The sequence below is a fragment of the Muntiacus reevesi genome, chromosome 20, assembly GCF_963930625.1.
Source record: "Muntiacus reevesi chromosome 20, mMunRee1.1, whole genome shotgun sequence".
In the NCBI taxonomy this organism is placed as follows: Eukaryota; Metazoa; Chordata; class Mammalia; order Artiodactyla; family Cervidae; genus Muntiacus; species Muntiacus reevesi.
The window spans coordinates 30086103-30105371 of record NC_089268.1 but is presented as its reverse complement, the minus strand read 5'-3'; the positions used below and the strand labels follow the sequence as shown (position 1 = coordinate 30105371).

General features: G+C 42.2%; 2 protein-coding genes across 2 annotated transcripts; both read left to right on the top strand.

Annotated features, from left to right (window-relative positions):
* The first annotated feature begins 6471 nt into the window (after window positions 1–6471).
* Window positions 6472–7431, top strand: LOC136151202 (olfactory receptor 6Q1-like). Its single transcript, XM_065912152.1, has one exon. It carries the CDS (start codon window positions 6472–6474, stop codon window positions 7429–7431), a length of 960 nt encoding a protein of 319 aa, XP_065768224.1.
* Window positions 7432–11294: 3863 nt separating this feature from the next.
* On the top strand, window positions 11295–12233 carry LOC136151201 (olfactory receptor 10C1). The gene has a single exon (XM_065912151.1). The coding sequence runs from the start codon at window positions 11295–11297 to the stop codon at window positions 12231–12233; it is 939 nt and encodes a 312-aa protein (XP_065768223.1).
* The last annotated feature ends 7036 nt before the right edge of the window (window positions 12234–19269 follow it).

Here is a 19269-nt window from a genome sequence, read left to right as displayed (position 1 = left end):
CTCCTGCATTGCAGGAAGTTTCTTTACTGTTGAGCCACCAGGGAAGCCCAAATAAATAAACGAACATAAAAAAAATTATAACCTTAAAAAAAAGGGGGGTGGGCATTGGGCACACTCCCAATTACTAACAGTCATTACTGACTGTACAGGACTCTGTGTGGGGAGTGATCTTCAGTGGCTCTAGATCGAACAATATGACATCAAGAAATTCTGGAACCAACAACCTGAGCTGACATTCCAGAGAGCGGAAGAGGAAACCTGGTCCCCATCAGCCTGCTCCATACACAGAGAGGCAGATGTGGTCCTTCTACAGGGAATTGTCTGCACTGGCAGGGCTTTCTGACTCTAAGGGAACAGTGTGGCCACTGGGCTCCTGACACCAATCATCTCTGTGAGTCATCTTGGGGTGCGTGGGTCTCAGTGCGTACAGTTCCCCTGAGAAAAAGATACACACACCAACAACACTTCCCTTCACAGGGCAATCACCTCAGAACATGGAGGCTCAAAAGCTGGAAAATAAACTGAAGGTGCTTCTGAAGATTCCACAGTTTTCCAGAGAAGCTGACCCTCTAAGGAAGACATGCTTCTGAAAAGGGAGATGGGAGAAGAGGACACGGGGAGCTCCTCTCCAACACCACCTCCCTCAGTTGGATTTTGTTACTGTTTTTCCTAAGACAAAAGCTGCACCCTACCTCTTTGTCCCACAAACCAACTGATGCATCTTTCCGGTCTTCTTTCCCATCATTGGTGAGTGCTATCTCCTCCTGCCCTGATGCCTAAGGTAGCGAGGGTCAGTGTCTTTATTCATGTAAAAAGAATTAGGAATGGAAAGTTAGAGTGGAATTAATGATAGTGAGCCAGATCCGCTCTCTTAGTCAGAATTCTGTTGCATTATCCCTATTTTAAAGTCTTCCGCAGTGGCTGACAGAATCTGCCTGCAATGCAGAAACTGCAGGAGACTGGAGTTCGATCCCTGGGTGGGGAAGATCCCCTGGAGGAGGGCATGGTGACCCACTCCAGTATTCTTGCCTGGAGAATCCCATGGACAGAGGAGCCTGGAGGGCTACAGTCGAGAGGGTCGTAAAGAGTCAGACACGACTGAAGTGATTTAGCATGCATCCCTATTTTAAAAAGAAAGAAAAGGGGTAGGGGAAGGAAGGAAGGAAAATCTAAATTCAAAAAAACCATGATAAGACACTCCAAAAGTAACCTGGAGCCTCACTGAACAGCAGAATGGTGTAGAGTATTTCTCCCCCTCTTTAGAATTAGAGAATAAATGTCCAGAGTGATGGATGAGTGAAAAGTATTATCAGCTGCTGAAGTAGGGAGAGCGATGGAGAAGGTGCAGCACCTAGAGTTGTTCATTTCTGAATCATACTCGGCTTCTCAGAGACAGCTGAACACCAACTTGCTGTTTGACCTCTACCTGATATTTTTAAAGACTGGCCATTTTCATGTATATCCCTCTTACTCAACTTTGTCCATAACATCACAAAGAGCAGTGATGCAGTCAATGGCTCTCGCTCAATGATATCTTGAAAGAATCTGAAAAACACCATGAAATTCCCTGGCCTGTGTAAATTTTCCACTTGCGCAGAATTTTCCGTTTGCAGAATAAGGATAGAGAAATGTAAATGGAACGTCTATAGGTTTCCCAATAACTGCACAAACAAGCCTGCTGTTTTCCGGAACCAACTGACGTCCAGCACCTGTACTCACAGATAAGATAACCCCATATGATACACATTATGTTACTTTTATGTTACTCATTCACTGTACTGGATGTGCTGACAATGTGACTTCTGCCTATAAAAGTCAGCTTACACTGCTATACGGTGCAACTCTGCCTCCGAGGAGACTAGAGTCGCCCGGCTTGTGCAAACCGACAATAAAGCCTCTTGCATATTGCATCTGCTGGACTGTTTATTGAGTCGCGGGTGCTCCTCTCCAGAACAGAGACCTGACGTTTGGGTCTTACAATCTGAAAATTTGTTTTCAATAAAATTATGTTTCCCTGTTTTTGAAATTAAATAAATAAATGAAGGTAAGAAAAGGAACATATTTATAATGGTTTTCAAGAGTTTTCAATGACATTTTGAAAATGGTTTTCAAGACATTTTCCAAGAGTCTTTATAGTTAGGATTAGAGATGATTTGTCCAAAGTTTCAGAGGAACACTTGACTCAGAAAATTAAATGAATTCTTTAAGATGGCCCAATGAGAGATGATAAATGCCATTTCTTAATTCCTGGCCCAAATTCTAGGCATAAATATTGTGATACCAGCAACTACAAGTACAGCCTCTTGGTGGTGGGAGAAAGGGGACCACTACTTATTTGACCACAAAATTTATGGAAGCATAGAGTCTATTTTACTCCCCCTATACCTTCTCACTCATTCCCATCGAAAATAAAATACGGTAAGGAATATCAGATTTATACAGGGAAAAACAATAGTATTGTGAACACCGGTTCCAGGGTACAAAGATAAAATTTAAATATGCTGCCATCAGTTCTGTTGTTCAGAATCCAGCATGGATGAAAAGAAATGAGATTGTTCCAAGCCCCTTCCTCTCTGGGCTGCAGAGCGTTTATTGTAGGTGAAGTTTATTGCATCAGAATTTCCAGGTCCAGTTGCCATTCTTCTAAACTGTAAGAATTCAGGACTATTTCACTAGTCCCTGGACTAGAACATTTGACTGAAACTTCATAAATGAATCAAAAAGAATGGTTGCTGTTTTACAAAGCACAGGGGAGGATGCCAAGCATGAGCAAAGGCACTGTGGCAAGAAGGAATCTAGGGTTTGGGGCAAAATAAGGAAAGCTGCCCAAAATGGCCCCCAACCTCTAGATTCTCCAAATGTTAAATGTGCATCAGTGATTGCTGATATATGTATATAGTATACTAAGAAGACTCAATGTATGGATTGCAAATGTACAGCCGTTGTATTTTTATGGTTACTGCCATACACTGTGCTCTGTTTACCCCCTCCCTTTCCGCTGGGTCACCAACTGCCTAATGACCCTGAGTCAGATTCCCTAATTTGTCGGTCATCTTTATTTTTCAAAGTGTTCTCTGGCTATTAAGACATTTACTTTTCCTTTGCTTCTACTAGGGTAAAATTTTTCACACAAATCCCTGTTAGTTTTTGTTCCAATCACATTTTCGTATCAATGTTTCATTTTAATAACCCCAGCCAACAGCCAGTCCTAGATTTGCTCTATTAGCTCTACTAGGAGTAAAAGGGAGAGAGCCTGGTCTGCTCGCGTGACCCCCACTCTCCCCTCATATCTACTTTTTCTGGTTGGGCAGATAAGGAAGAGGAACAATATGCTGGTAAGGTTGCATCCTCTTCTTGGTTGGAACTTTGCCTCAAACCAAAGTTAATTTAAAAAGAAGTCGAGCAGCTCCCTTAAGCCTTGGCCATCCACTCAGTTTCATCTTGCCAGCAGACTCCCAACTGAGAGCCTCATACGAAATTCCCAATGCCTCAAACTCTTTGCCCGATGATCCAGTATGGCCCCAAATGCATCAGCTCTCTATAGCCCTGACTCTGGAGCCTGTACCTACACATGGATTCGTCTTCATTCCACTAAGAAAGCAGTAATTCAAGGAAGCAAGATCTGTTTCTTCTCTACCTGGAGGTCTCACCACATCACCTCTCCCAAAGTTCCTCCCCTAGCCCCATCAGTATCTGTTGGTGGGTGAGCATCCAGTGAGGAAATCAGAAGTCAGTGTGCTTTCTCTGCAGGTCTCCCTTTTCCTTCGAGGAAAGAAAAAAGTTGACTTAGGGAAGAAGATTGTTGGAAGGTCAGAGAAGGAGATAGCCTGTCCCTGAAGGCAAGCCCTGCCTTCCTCACAAAAATGACTCACTCCTTCCTCCCAGCCCTCACCTTAAGCAAAGCCCTAGGGAACTCCTCAGTGTTCAGTTCTTGCCTCCATGCATTTGCAAACACCCTACTCTTTGATACCTAAAAACTCCTTTGTATTCATAAAGACTGATGTTGAATTTGACCTCCTCTGTGAAACCTTTCTCTGCTTCTAAAAAGTCAGATCCTTCAACTGCGGTGGTTTCCTTAAGGTCCTTTGACTAGCCAATGTTTATAACACTTACCAAAATGCTTCATGATACATCTGTTTATATCTAGATTTCTACTATTAGGCATGAGCTCCTTGAAGTCATAAGCTCAATATTATTCATAGATAAGTAAAAACTTGGGACTGGAGAGAGTGGAGAGGAAGAGTTCTTTCTTCTGGCAGAAAACACAGAAAGTTTGTATTTAGAATGAGTTCTGGGGAAAAAGGAAAAATCCCACCAGCAAACTTAAAACCACACTTTCTTAGACAGGCGGTATATGAACACATTTTGCAGGATCTGCAAAAGAATGCCAAGCAAAGGAATTGGAACCTGATATAATGTATCAAAGGAATCACTGTGCCATAGGCAAAAGAATGATGGAATGAAAACTGTGTCCAGGAAAATCCATTTGGCAGGGAATTCTGGACACTTTGGAAGAGAAAGAAGTTGGGTCACAATTAGCAAGCAGCTTTGATGCTGTATTTATTCATTCCTCCACTTGACACTTAGTTTTTACTGCTCGGTCTTCCATGCTGTATCCTAGGTTTTGAGAATAAAACTGTGAATAACGTAGAGCTCCCAACTTCAAGGAGCTGAAGTTTAATAGTAGAAAAATAGACATAAACAGATATATCACAAAGCACTTTAGTAAGTATTGACATGGGGGCAGAAAAAGAGAGGGAAAGAAGGGAGTCATTGAACATGAATCCATATTTGCAGTACAGGAAACCTGATGGGTGGTAGCGTCATGAACAAAGGAGATGGTACTATGCCTGAATCAGGATGGCAGTAGAAGAATGGAAAGTAAAGGATGAACAGTTCAGAAATTTCTTTTTATGGTTTCAAGTGTGTATTTGTCTTTGCATGTGTGTGTGTATATATGTGTGTATAAATACATAAATCCAAAATAAAATATTTCAAAAGTTAACATTCTAATATAAATAATGTTTCTCACACTGAATGGAAAATATTTAGATGATTCTTAATTTCTTTTTAATACTTGTCAACTTTTTCTAGTTTTTCTCAACTAACTTAATGCATTTCTTTCTTAATATTAATTTACTTAGTTGGCTATGCCAAGACTTGGTTGCGGCCCAAAGAATCTTTATCAACTAACTTAATATATTTCTGACATCAAAATAAAATAAATATTTTAATAGCAAAATAAAAAATATCCCTCATGATATTAAAAGTGTATTTATTATAAAGTGTTTGATGACACAAAAATTTACTTTTAAGAAGTCACTGGTAATCTGATATCTTGGGCATGTATACCAGATCATATTGAATATTAGATTTTGCATGATACCTTTACATCGTGTCAAAACAATTTCTCATGTATTTTATTTATTTCATGTATTTTAATGTATAGTATAATTAATCTTACTCCTAATGATGAATATATTTGATATTTCCATTTTTAGAGCACTTCCAATGAAGAAACCTGCAAGATTTGGAAAATACATAAAACTCACGTCTCAATAACGTCAGGGCTATCACCTTCATCCATCCCAATGAACTTCAGCTATGCAAACCTGACTATCCTCTGAACCTTGCTTTTGTGATCAGTTTGGATTTAAGCACATATCTATAACAGTTGCTTCCTTTAACGATCTTAACCCATTCCCAAATTCCCATCTGGGAATCCAAGCCTACATTTTCTCTTCACATTAAACTATATTCCACTCCTTACCCTCCACTGAGCAAGAAGATCTCTCCTACTCTGCCTTTGATTCTCAGAATCAAACAGTCTCCATGAAAGGGCTCTATCCAGTCTTGTGCTAGAATCTGTACAAAAGAAAACACACTCACTACTCCCCACCTTCTGAGATCTGATGGCAAAAGACAGAGCTACTGTCCAGAACAGGCAGATAGACGATCAGTAAAATCCCATATCTTCTGCAAGCTTGAAGGTTAAAGATTCTTGGTATCAAAGAGCTCAAGGATACACACTAACCAACCCTCAGAAATATTAAGTTAAATAATATGAAATTCCTGGTCTGAGATCCAAAAATTTGATATCTACAATAATATGCAATTCAGCCTATGCTTGGGGACAGTATGGCTCCATGCTCACTCTAGTTAGAGCCACCAAAGCTGAATCCTCTCCTCTAATCATTCTAAAGAGAATTCCTGGGAAATGTGGCATTTTAGGACCTATTTCAATGAGGAGAAAGAGAGAGCGTCTTGAATATTTAGTAACCCTACTTTTGAAGAAGTAGAGTACTCTCTGCTTTGGAGAAGCTCTGAGGCAGTCAAAGAGTGAATTAAAAGGAATACTGGGAGTGTGTGGAGTTCAGATGGTGGGATAAAGCTGGAGAGGAAACCATGTAACTGAAGACATCTCAAGATCTTCATATGTCTTCTCCATGCCCAGTTGACCCACCAGGCTGAATGGAGAGAGCCAACCGCACCTTGGTCACTCAGTTTGTCTTCATGAGATTTTCCAACTCTCCACGTCTGCAGCTGCTCTTCTTCTCCCTCTTCCTCCTGGTCTACCTCTTATCCCTGGTGGGCAATGGGCTCATTGTGCTCATCGTGGCCCTGGACGGGCGCCTCCACACCCCCATGTACTTCTTTATCTGCAACCTTTCCTTGGTAGAGCTCTGGTACACCACAGTCACCGTGCCCAAAATGCTGGCCAATTTTCTCAGTTCCCAAGGGGTCATCTCAGTTCCCAGCTGCATCACCCAATATTACTTCTTCTTCTCTTTGGCTGCCACAGAACTCTTCTTTCTCACCACCATGGCCTATGACCGCTATGCAGCCATCTGCCGACCACTCCACTACTCGCTGCTGCTCAGCCCTCAAACGTGTGGTACCCTGGCTGGCGTCTGCTGGTGTGTGGGATTCCTCTGCCCCATGTTCCCTTCATTCCTCCTTACACAGATCTCCTTCTGCACCCCCAACCAGATCAACCACTTCTTCTGTGATGCTGATCAGATTTTCCGCCTTTCTTGCACAGACACATATGCCATCCAAGTTGTGGGCTATGCTTTTAGCACTGTCATTATCCTAGGGTCCCTGGTCTTTACCATGGCTTCCTATGCCCACATCCTGGCCACAATTCTAGCCATGGCCTCAGCTGCTGCTCAGCGTAAGGCCTTTTCCACATGTACAGCTCATCTTTCCGTGGTCACCATCTACTTTGGCACTCTCATATTCATGTATGTCCGCCCTGCAGTTAAGTATGAGTCAAGTATGAACAAGATTGTAGCTATTTTCTACTCAGTCATCACTCCCCTTCTCAATCCTCTCATCTATACACTCCGTAACAAGGATGTCAAGGAAGCTCTGAAAGTCTTGGTGTCCCAGATGAAAAAGGTCTACCACTCAAGCGGGGAGACAAAGTGATGGAGCCACAGGAGAAGCAGAGAAAGCAAAGCTGGTGGTATATCCAGCAGAAAATAACTCCTAGTCATTGCATTTTACCAGTACAAGGTAACTTTTTTAACCATTAAGCATAGCTTTTTATTTTTTTATTTTTTTAAATTTTTGGTTGCACTGTTTTCATTGCTTCACGCAGCCTTTCTGTAGTTGCAACAAGTAGGGGTTACTCTTGCTACTGCACTAGCTTCTCATGGCAGTGGCTTCTCCTGCTCTGGAGCACAGGCTTTAGGCACAGGAGCTTCAGTGGTTGCAGTGTGTGAGCTCAGTAGCTGTGGTTCACAGGCTCTAGAGCGCAAGCTCAATAGTTGTGACACACCCACTTTAGTTGCCCCAAGTATGAGGAATCTTCCCAGACCAGGGACTGAACAAGTATCCCTGCATTGATAGGCAGATTCCCATCCACCGTATGACCAGAGAAGTCTAATCATTAAGTCTATATATTTGCTCTGGGGAGTTATCCATGGCACATTTTAAGTGAAACAGTTGCACCTCCTGCCACCCAGCATGTCCATTTGCTGCCTGTTCCTTCCATTGCTCAGCTTCTCCAGAAGAATGAATATTCTCATGTTCATATAAGTGCTGGGAAATCACACAGGATTTATAGTCTGTGCATCTGAGTTGGACATCCAGCTCCCTCACTTGCTATCAGGCAGGTAACCAAAGGACATCAAATCCTTTTTAGTTCTCTCAGAGAGTAGTTCTGATGTTCAGTTGACTTAATAACATGCAAAGCAGTGAACATGCAAAGCCAAAGAATTGATGCTTTTGAACTGTGGTGTTGGAGAAGACTCTTGAGAGTCCTTTGGACAGCAAGGAGATCCAACCAGTCAATCCTAAAGGAAAGCAGTCCTGAATATTCACTGGAAGGCCTGATTCTGAAGCTGAAACTCCAATACTTTGGCCACCTGATGGGAAGAACCAACTCATTGGAAAAGCCCCTGATGCTGGGAAAGACTGAAGGCAGGAGGAGAAGGGGCTGAGAGAGGATGACATGGTTGGATGGCATCCCCAACGTGATGGACATGAGTTTGAGTAGGCTTCAGGAGTTGGTGATGAACAGGGAAACCTGGCGTGTAGCAGTCCATGGGGTCTCAAAGAAATGGACACGGCTGAGCAACTGAATTGAAAGCAGTGAACAAGTGCTGGTTTATTAGATTACGTTGGTATGTAGTTTTCTTTCCTTGCAGTGCTATTATGAGCTGGACTGTGTGTGACCACATCCTCTGACCCAGAAAAATTCGTATGTTGAAGCCCTAATGATCCATGCCTCAGAATGAGGCTGTATCTGGAGACAGCATCTTTAAAGAGATGATTAAGGATAAATGAGGTACCTGGGATGGGGCCTAATCCAATGACTACTAGTATCCTTTTAAGAAGAGGCAACTAGGACACAGATACACAGAGGGAAAACCAGTGTATTAATACATAGGAGAAAACAGACTTCTATAAGCAATGAGAGTAGACTCAGAAGAAACTAACCTTGCCAACACTTGGATCTCCAGACTCCAGAACTGTGAGATAATGAATCTCTTTATTTAATCCATCCCATCTGTGATACTTTGTTATAGCAGCCCAAATAAACTTTGCCTGTTCTGTTATTTTTTATTGAAGTTTAGTTGATTTACAATGTTATGTTAGTTTCAGGTGCAAAGTAAAATGATTCATATATATATATATATATATTCTTTTTCAGATTCTTTTCCCTTAAAGGTTATTACAAAATACTGAGTACAGTTCCTTGTGCTATACAATAGATTCTTTGTAGGTTATCTGTTATACATACAATAGTGTGTATATGTTAATAGCAAACTCCTAATTTTCCCTCCCCTCCTTTCCCCTTTGGTAACCATAAATCTGTTTTCTATGTCTGTGGATGTATTTCTGTTTTGTATAGAGGTTCATTTGTATCATTTTTTAAATTCCACATATAAGCAATATTATATAATATTTGTCTTTGTCTGGCTTACTTTACTTAGTATGATAATCTCTAGGTCCATCCATGTTGCTGCAAATGGCATTATTTCATCCCTTTTTTGGCTGAGTAATATTCCTTTCTGTGTATGTGTGTGTAATACATCTCCCATAACCATTCACCTGTTGATGGACACTTAGGTTTCCTCCATTTTTTGACAATTGTAAATAACGCTGCTACAATCACGGGTGCATGTATCTTTTTAGTGTTTTGATTCAGTTTGGTTTGGTTTGGTTTGGATATGTACCCAGGAGTGGAACTGCTTGGTCATAGTTCTATTTGTAGTTTTTTCAGAAGCCTCTGTACTGTTTTCCATAGTGGCTGAACCAGTTACATTCTCACCAACAGTGTACAAGAGTTCTCTTTCTCCATATCCTCACCAACATTTGCTGTTTGTATTCTTTTTGATTACAGCCATTCCAATAGATGTGAGGTGATATGTCATTGTGTTTCAGGTTTGCATTTCCCTGATAATTAACAATATTAAGCATTTTTTCATATGCCTGATGGCCATCTGTATTTCTTCTTTGGAAAAAATGTCTCTTCATCTGCCCATTTTTTAACTGGGTTAGTTTTTTGATGTTATGGGAGAGCTAAGAAAAACAATAGCCCTGGACATTTTCTCTGATATGCTCTTGACAAGTCACCCTACAATTTCTGCAACCTAAGAAACAGACTTTAAAATAACACATTAATTGGTTTTGTGAAGAGTTCTTCCCTTTGGAAAGTCAAATATGCTTGGAGACTTAGGTCCTCAGAGACATGAAAGAGACACCAAATTGAACAGTACCTTCCTCGGGAGGGATCCACTGTGTAGGAAAAGGAGAAAATAAGCAAGTCATCAAAGACCATCTGCCTTTATCACTGGCTGTTTTCTTCAAATAAAAAGACAGAATTCTGATAACATCTCCTGAAAAACACTGAAAGAGCCACTAAGGTGGAATGAACCAAGGACTTTCAAACTGCAAAAGGAAACCAGTGTGTGAGCTTGTATTTTTAATTGATGTTCTTGAATATGGCTTTATTTTTGCAAAGAATTTAGATTTATGCTTCTATTGTATATCTGGGTGTATTTATATTTCTAGGTTAAATGCATTTTGACATTCATTGTTATTTCTAATGATATTTGTGTGTATATACAGTACATGATTTATTTGTGACCTTAGCTGACTCTAGCATCTAAGGCTATTGGGCTATTTTTCTGTGCTTGTGTTTAGAAACGTAATATGTTAGTGTGTGGATCTGTGAAGTTAACATATGTGGTTTGGATTTTTACATACATATTAAGATAAATAGAGATGAAGTTTGAAGGCTGTAAAATGCAGAAATAAGCAACCAGGAAGGATCTTGTCATCTCCGTCCTGAGTATCTTTAAAAACTAGAGCAATTCTCACTCCTTTGGATAATTAACAGTTTAACTGCCTATAGGAGATAGAATCTTTCTAATTTCTTCTCTCCCCTTTGAAAACCATGAAATTTATCTAATGGCAAACTGATGCGGAAAAAAAGAGAGAGAGAGGTTGAGTGGATCTGGTAACTGAAGAAAGAGCTGAAAGCGGGGGAAACTATGTGAAAATTGTGTGAGAGGGGAGACAAATTGAGGGAATGGAAAAAGGAAACACGTGAAAGAAGGAAAGTAAAAGACAGACAGAAGGACTCAAAAAGGAAAAAACACAGAAAAAAATTCCCCTACCAGGCATGGAACCCGCATCCCCTGCACTGGAAGGAGGAGTCTTAACCACCTGACGGACAGAGAAGTCCCAACAAGACGCCATCTTTGCCCACCTCACGACTCCATAATTGCAACTTTCCCTCGCCATTTCTTCCGTCCTTCATCAGAAGGGATTTGAGCAGGATGCCTACAAACACCTCCGTGGTGACTGAATTCATTCTTGTCGGCTTCTCCCGCCTGGCCGACCTCCAGGGCTTCCTCTTCTCCTTCTTTCTCACCGTCTACCTGCTCACCGTGGCCGGCAACCTCCTCATCGTGGTGCTGGTCTCCGCTGACGCTGCCCTCCGGACCCCCATGTACTTCTTCCTTCGAAACCTCTCAACCCTGGAGATCGGCTACACGTCTGTCACGGTCCCCCTTCTGCTTCACCACCTCCTCACCGGTCAGCGCCGCATCCCTCGCTCTGGTTGTGCTCTCCAAATGTTCTTCTTTCTCCTTTTCGGTGCCACAGAGTGTTGCCTCCTGGCAGCCATGGCCTATGACCGCTACGCCGCCATATGCCAACCCCTTCGCTACCCACTGCTGCTGAGCCAGCGGACGTGCCTGTGTCTAGCTGGGTCAGCGTGGGCCTGCGGGGCACTGGTGGGCCTGGGCCACACCTCCTTTATCTTCTCCTTGCCCTTCTGCGGCCCCAATGCCATCCCACACTTCCTCTGTGAGATCCAGGCTGTCCTGCAGCTGGTATGCGGGAACACCTCTCTCAACGAACTACAGATTATCCTGGCCGCTGCTCTCCTCATCCTCTGTCCCTTTGGCCTCATCCTGGGTTCCTACGGGCGTATCCTGGCTACTATCTTCCGGATCCCCTCTGCTGCTGGCCGCCTCAAAGCCTTCTCCACCTGCTCCTCCCACCTGGTGGTGGTGTGCCTTTTCTATGGCACCGCCATCTTTATCTACATTCGACCGAAGGCCAGCTATGATCCCGCCAGTGACCCTCTTGTCTCCCTCTTCTATGCTGTAGTCACCCCCATCCTCAATCCCATCATCTACAGCCTCCGGAACGCTGATGTCAAGGCTGCCCTAAAGAGAACCATCCAGAAAATGGGGCCGGCAAAAAATTGACAAAGCATCGTTGATGATGACCCCCATTCGCAGTCAGCCCCAAATCACCAAAGATCAAAGGGCAAGGAGGCGTGGTTCTTGGGAGAGGGCAGCTTGTCAAGAGGAAAATGTTACCTTAAAGAACTACTGGATTCAAACCCCATCCTCCGACTTCAGCAACCCACGCACGCACACGCATTCACACACTATTCTGCCTTCTCCTAAGAACAGGAAAAACTTATGATGGAGGATTAACTTTACAAGTCGAGCAAGTTGACAGTTGGGAAAACGTTGCAAATTGTCATCCTCATCAATGAAGGTAATAAAATTTCCAACCAGAGTAATGATCCTTGAAGTTATTTGTCATTTGTAAATTCTAAGGTAAGGCATTTATTCTCTGGGTGGTCCTGCTAGTTAGTATTTAGCACACATAATTATACCTAAGTAAATCCATCACCAGGTAGAAAGAAAAGCCCTTAAGAAGTGAGAGCAATGAAAAAAGTTTCAATAAAGATAAGTTCTTATGAGAATCAGACTTCCCTGGTGGCTCAGCTGATAAAGAATCCGTCTGCAATGCAGAAGACCTGGGTTCCATTCCTGGGTTGGGATGATCACCTGGATAAGGGAATAGCTACCAAATCCAGGAGTGGTTAAGAGAATAGATTGTAATGTCTGTAATTCAAGATCATAATTTTTCCAATTGATTACCTATGTTTTAGTAGGAGAACTATATCATCACTCTGAGCCTTAATCTATTTATCCATAAAATTTGCATAATAATAGAGTATTTCTTTGGGATTGTTGAGGATTTATAGACTTGTTAAGTAGGCAAGTTCAATGTCTCACACAAAATAGTGTCTTCATACAAGTTTTTATTAGAGAGTTAGACAGATCCGTACAGAGGATATCCATTGCACATTGGGCACCTTTGCTGGGAGAGAGAAGGATCTTCTTCGAGTGTCAGTGACCTCCTGCACCAAGGTTCAAAGGCGAGTGGAGGAAGAGACTCCACACCCATCACAGACATAAAGACAACCAGGCCACTGTAGAGCAGATATAATGGCAAAGTTCAGGAGAGTCAGAGACACACAGAACAAAGAAATGAGATGAGCTGAGACCATCAGAAAACATGTCTCGGGGGCAAATTTTCAATCCTTATTAAAAATACAATCCATACTCATTTTCTTATATGCAATACTTTATTCAGTTTTACAAGCATTTACTGAAGGCCTTCCATATGCCCACTGCTCTGCTCGGCACTGTGGTGAATACCAGAGAAATACAGGGTGGTGATTTTGCCCAGATGGTGCTTACTAGCTGGTTGAGGAAATAATACTCACTCCAGTGAATCTGGGCTTCCCTGGCGGCTCAGTTGATAAAGAATCTGCCTGCAATGCGGGAGACCTGGATTCAAGCCCTGGGTTGGGAAGATCCCTTGGAGAAGGGAAAGGCTACCCACTTCAGTATTCTGGCCTGAAGAATTTCATGGTATAGTCCGTGGGGTCACAAAGAGTTGGATATGACTGAGCACATGTGTGCACACGCACACACACACACACACACACACACACACACACACATCCCTGTGAAACCATCCCCACATGCATGACATGAAAGTATTCAAGCCCTTCAAAAGTTTTCTCGTGTCCTGTTTCAATTTCTCTCTTCTACACCTCCACACATTGCTCATTCCCAAGCAAACTCTGATCAGCTCTCTGTGGTTATAGATTATTTTGCCCTTTCTAGAGTTTTATATAAATGGAATCACAAAGTATGTACTCTTTTGTGACTTCTTTCATTCAGCACAATTAATTTGAAAGTCATCTTTGTTGTGTGAATCAACAGCTCATTTCTTTTTATTGCTGTTATTCCATTATACAAACATATGACAAAATATTTATCCATTAACCTACTGGGGGAAATTTGGGTTGTTTTCAGTTTCTGGTTATTACAAATAAAGCTGCTCTGAACATTATGTACAAGTCTTTGTCTGCTTTTATTTCTCTTCAGTTAATATTTAGGTGTGGCCGAGGAAACCAGAATTGAAAAAGACATGTGTACCCCAATGTTCATCGCAGCACTGTTTATAATAGCCAGGAAATGGAAGCAACTAGATGTCCATCAGCAGACAAATAGCTAAGAAAGCTGTGGTACATCTACACAATGGAATATTACTCAGCCATTAAAAAGAAACATTTGAATCAGTTCTAATGAGGTGGATGAAACTGGAGCCCATTATACAGAGTGAAGTAAGCCAGAAAGAAAAACACCAATAGAGTTATGTGGAATTTAGAAAGATGGTAATGATAACCCTGTATGCAAGACAGCAAAAGAGACACAGATGTTTTGAACAGTCTTTTGGACTCTGTGGGAGAGGGCGAGGGTGGGATGATTTGGGAGAATGGCATTGAAACATGTATATTATCATATGTGAAACGGATCGCCAGTCCAGGTTCAATGCATGATACAGGGAGCTCAGGGCTGGTGCCCTGGGATGACCCAGAGGGATGGGATGGGAAGGGAGGTGGGAGGGGGGTTCAGGATAGGAAACACATGTACACCCGTGGCAGACTCATGTCAATGTATGGCAAAACCACTACAATATTGTAAAGTAATTAGCCTCCAATTAAAATAAGTAAATTTATATTTTAAAATTTTTTTTAATTAAAAAAAAATATTTAGGTGTGGAATAGCTGGATCATATGGAAAGTGTTTAAGTTTTTAAGAAACTAATTAATCACTTTGCCCTGCTTGCATGACAACTAGTAAACTTAAAGCCAAATTTGTAAGTCATCTCAGGAAATGTACATTCCCTCACAGTACACTTTTGAAATATTCACCTGATATCTGACATCACCTTATTTTTTCTATTCTGCTGTTTTCTTTATTCAGTCTACCTCATCCTTACTTTGTGGATAATAGGTAAGGCTTGTTAAAGTTTTTCTAGAACAAGATCTAGGGTCATGAGCATAGAAAAGACAGCAGAGAGGAGGGCTGAAAGGAAAAGGGCTGAATCAAATGAGCTCTATGTCAGGTTCAAGCTCCACTATTCCATGCCAATTTCCCTGAGGACTTCCTGCTTCTTGTGGCTGATTCTTGGATAGAGAACCAAAAAGAAGATCTGGTAAATGCTCCCTCCCCTCCATTGCTACCAAGGGATCTTGAACTACATTGTGTATGTGTGTTAGTCGCTCAGTTGTGTCCAACTCTTTGCGACTCCATGGCTCCTCACCAGGTTCCTCTATCCATGGAATTCTCCAGGCAAGAATACTGGAGTGGGTAGTCATTACTTTCTCTGAGAGATCTTCCTGACTCAGTGATCGAACCTGAGTCCCCTGCATTGCAGGCAGACTCTTTAACCATCTGAGCCACCAGGGAAGCTTGAATCTTGGCCAACACAAACTGTCCCCTTGCCGCCATGGCAAATACCACTCAAAATAGACAGCAAGTTTCTAAATTCTGAACTATGACCCCAGATATAAGATAATTCACGTTTCTGTTTATTCACGTGGAGATTTCTAGCAGAGAGCAGACAAGCATATGTTCATCAGGAAAGAAGGAAAAGATACAAGGAGGAGCCAGTTGTCAGAGAGATCTCTGGGTGGCCGATGTCCACCTTCACCCAAGGTTAAGGAACCTACTGACCTATCTGAATCTGCTTCCCAAATCCAATGTGGCTTCTGTCCCATCTTTCTGATGGATGCTTGTCATATCTGGGAGCTGTATCTAGGCAGCCAGTATCTCACCCACCTAGAAAATGTCATCTGAGGTTACTGTGTCTCACACAGGCCATCAGCCCTGTGTCTGGATGAGATCTCCCAAAGAGGGGAAGTCTCATCAGCATCTACGGGGTTATTAGGAGGCAGTCCCAACATCGTGGTGGATTTGCACACCAGACACATGCACTAAAAACAGTAACACAACTGCCTGACCAGGTGCCTGAAGCGCACTTTTAAAGACTCATAAAAGCCCTTCCCTTTGAACCACAGGCAATTTTTACTTCAGGAATTTCTGAAAACGTAATCATTTCTAATTCACAGGTTAAGGTAGAGTTCTAAGAGCAAGACACTTCAGAATATGAAACCTAGACAGATGGAGAGGCCAAACAAAATGAAGGGTCCGAGAACTTCCCTGGTGGGCCAGTGGTTAAGACTCTGCACTTCCACTGCAAGGGGGTACAGATTCCATTCCTGGTCAGGGAACTAAGATCCCACCTGTCATCCAGCCAAAATGTTAAGTAAATAAAAGGAAGGGTCTGGAAAGGTGGCCAAGTTCGACCTTGTTCATATCCCAGTGTGCCCTGGTCAACCGTAGGGCTTCTCCTGGGTAAGCCAGACTTCATCTGGTTTCTCTGATTTCCTTGCACTTTCTGAGCTTTTCCTGATGAACTAATGAAACAACAGACAATCTTATAACGCGCCCCCTTGTGGTCAGGGACTGGTACAGATTACAATCTCCATCTCTTCAATACAGACTGAACAGACTGGAACACCCTGATCACCTTTGGTTTGGATTTGGGTGGGAAAGTGCAGCGATGGAGCTGAGGGCTTTATACTACTGGCTTTTCACTAAACTAGGACAGTGGTTCTTAAAATGCAGTCTCCTAACCAGTAGGAACGACATCTCTCAGGAACGTAAAAATGTAAAATTCTCAGGTGCCTCCCAGACCTACTGAATCAGGAATTCTATGGGTAAAATCCAGCTTAGAGACTAAAATTAGTAGTCTAAACCTTAGCTCAAGGGATACTTGCTACAGAATTTCAGGATCGGGTCTTGCTCGCCAGATTTCTGGAGATGATGCAGTTCTCATTACGACCACAGGGTGGCAGACCAATCCTGACATCCTGATGCCGTCTCAGTCCGCCTCTGCCTGAGTCCCCTTGGACGGCAGCACACCGAGCTTCTGTGTCTTCCACTATTTGCCAGAGTTTGCTCAACTCATGTCCATTGAGTCGATGATGTCATCCAACATCTCATCCTCTGTCGTCCCCTTCTCCTACCTTCAATCTTTCCCAGCATCAGGGTCTTTTCCAATGAGTCAGCTCTTCGCATCAGGTGGCCAAAGTATTGGGAGTTTCAGCTTCAGCATCAGCCCTTCCAATGAATATTCAGGATTGATTTCCTTTAGGATGGACTGATTGGATCTGCTTGCAATCCAAGGGACTCTCAAGAGTCTTCTCCAGGGCCACAGTTCAAAGGCATCAATTCTTCAGCGCTCAGTATTTTTTATTGTCCAGTTCTCACATCAATGCTGCTGCTAAGTCACTTCAGTCGTGTCCAACTCTGTGAGATCCCATGGACTGCAGCCTACCAGGCTCCTCTCTCCATGGGATTTTCCAGGCAAAAGTACTGGAGTGGGGTACCATTGCCTTCTCCATCTATACATGACTACTAAAAAACCATAGCTTTGACTATCTGGACCTTTGTTGGCAAAGTACTATCTCTGATTTTTAATATGCTATCTAGGTTTGTCACAGCTTTTCTTCCAAGGAGCAAGTGTTTTTTATTTCTTGCCTGCAGCCACTGTCTGTAGTGATTTGAAGCCCAAGAAAATAGTCTGTCACTGTTTCCATTGTTTCCCCATCTATTTACCATGAAGTGATGGGACCGAATGCCTTGATCTTCGCTTTTTGAATGTTGAGTTTTAAGCCAGCTTTTTCACTCTCCTCTTTCACTTTCATCAAAAGGCTCCTTAACTCCTCTTCCCTTTTTGCCATTAGGGTAGTGTCATTTGCATATCTGAGGTTATTGATATTTCTCCCAGCAATATTGATTCCAGCTTGTGCTTCATCCAGTCTGGCATTTCCCATGATGTACTCTGCATATAAGTTAAATAAGCAGGGTGACAATATGCAGCCTTAATGTACTTCTTTCCCAATTTTGAACCAGTCTGTTGTTCTACATGCATTTCTAAAAGTTGCTTCTTGACCTGCATACAGGTTTCACACAAGGCAGGTTAAGATGGTCTGGTAACCCCATATCTTTAAGAATTTTCCACAATTTGTTGTGATCCATACAGCCAAAGGCTTTGTCATAGTCAATGAAGCAGAAGCAGATTTTTCTGGAATTCTTTTGCTTTTTCTATGATCCAGTGGATGTTGACAATTTGATCTCTGGCTCCTCTGCCTTTTCTAAATCCAGCTTGTACCTCTGGAAGTTCTTGTTTCACATACTGTTGAAGTCTAGTTTGAAGGATTTTGAGCATGACCTTGCTACGACGTGAAATGAGTGTAATTGTGTGGTAGTTAGAATATTCTTTGGCATTGCCTTTCTTTGGGATTGGAATGAAAACACTTTTTCCAGTCCTGTGGCCACTACTGAGTTTTCTAAATTTGTTGGCATATTGAGTGCAGCACTTTCATAGCATCATCTTTTAGGATTTGAAATAGCTCAGCTGGAATTCCATCACCTCCACTAGTTTTATTCATACTGATGCTTCTTAAGGCCCACTTGATTTCACATTCCAGGATGTTACTCTGGGTGAGTGATCACACCATTGTGGTTATTTGGGTCGTGAAGATCTTTTTTGTATAGTTCTGTGTATTGTTGCCACCTCTTCTTAAAATCTTCTGCTTCTGTTAGATCCATAACATTTCTGTCCTTTATTGTGCCCATCTTTGCATGGTATCTCTAGGTTTTTTTAAGAGAGCTCTAGTCTTTCCCCTTCTATTGTTTTCCTCTATTTTTTTGTATTGTTCACTTAAAAAGGCTTTCTTATCTCTCCTCGCTATCCTTTGGAACTCCTGATATTTTGACCTAAAGTGTATAGTATGTAACGACATAGGGAAAGGCCTCTGCCCAGAACTTGGTAGGTTCCTGGAAAGTTCAGAATTAGAAAGTCAAAATGAAAGTATTTTTAAACCAGTGGTCAAATAATTCATCTAGAAAGAGAAGTGCTGGCTTCCACCAACCACAAGCTTTAAAATAATTTTCTTCCAGCGAAAAGACAGCTAATTGAAGGGAAAAGTCAGTGCACAAAGAAACATATAGGAAGTACCAACCTCCAGGAGGTGCATCCAGTGGAGTTTGGTGATAACTTTCACCTCCAGAAAGTCTG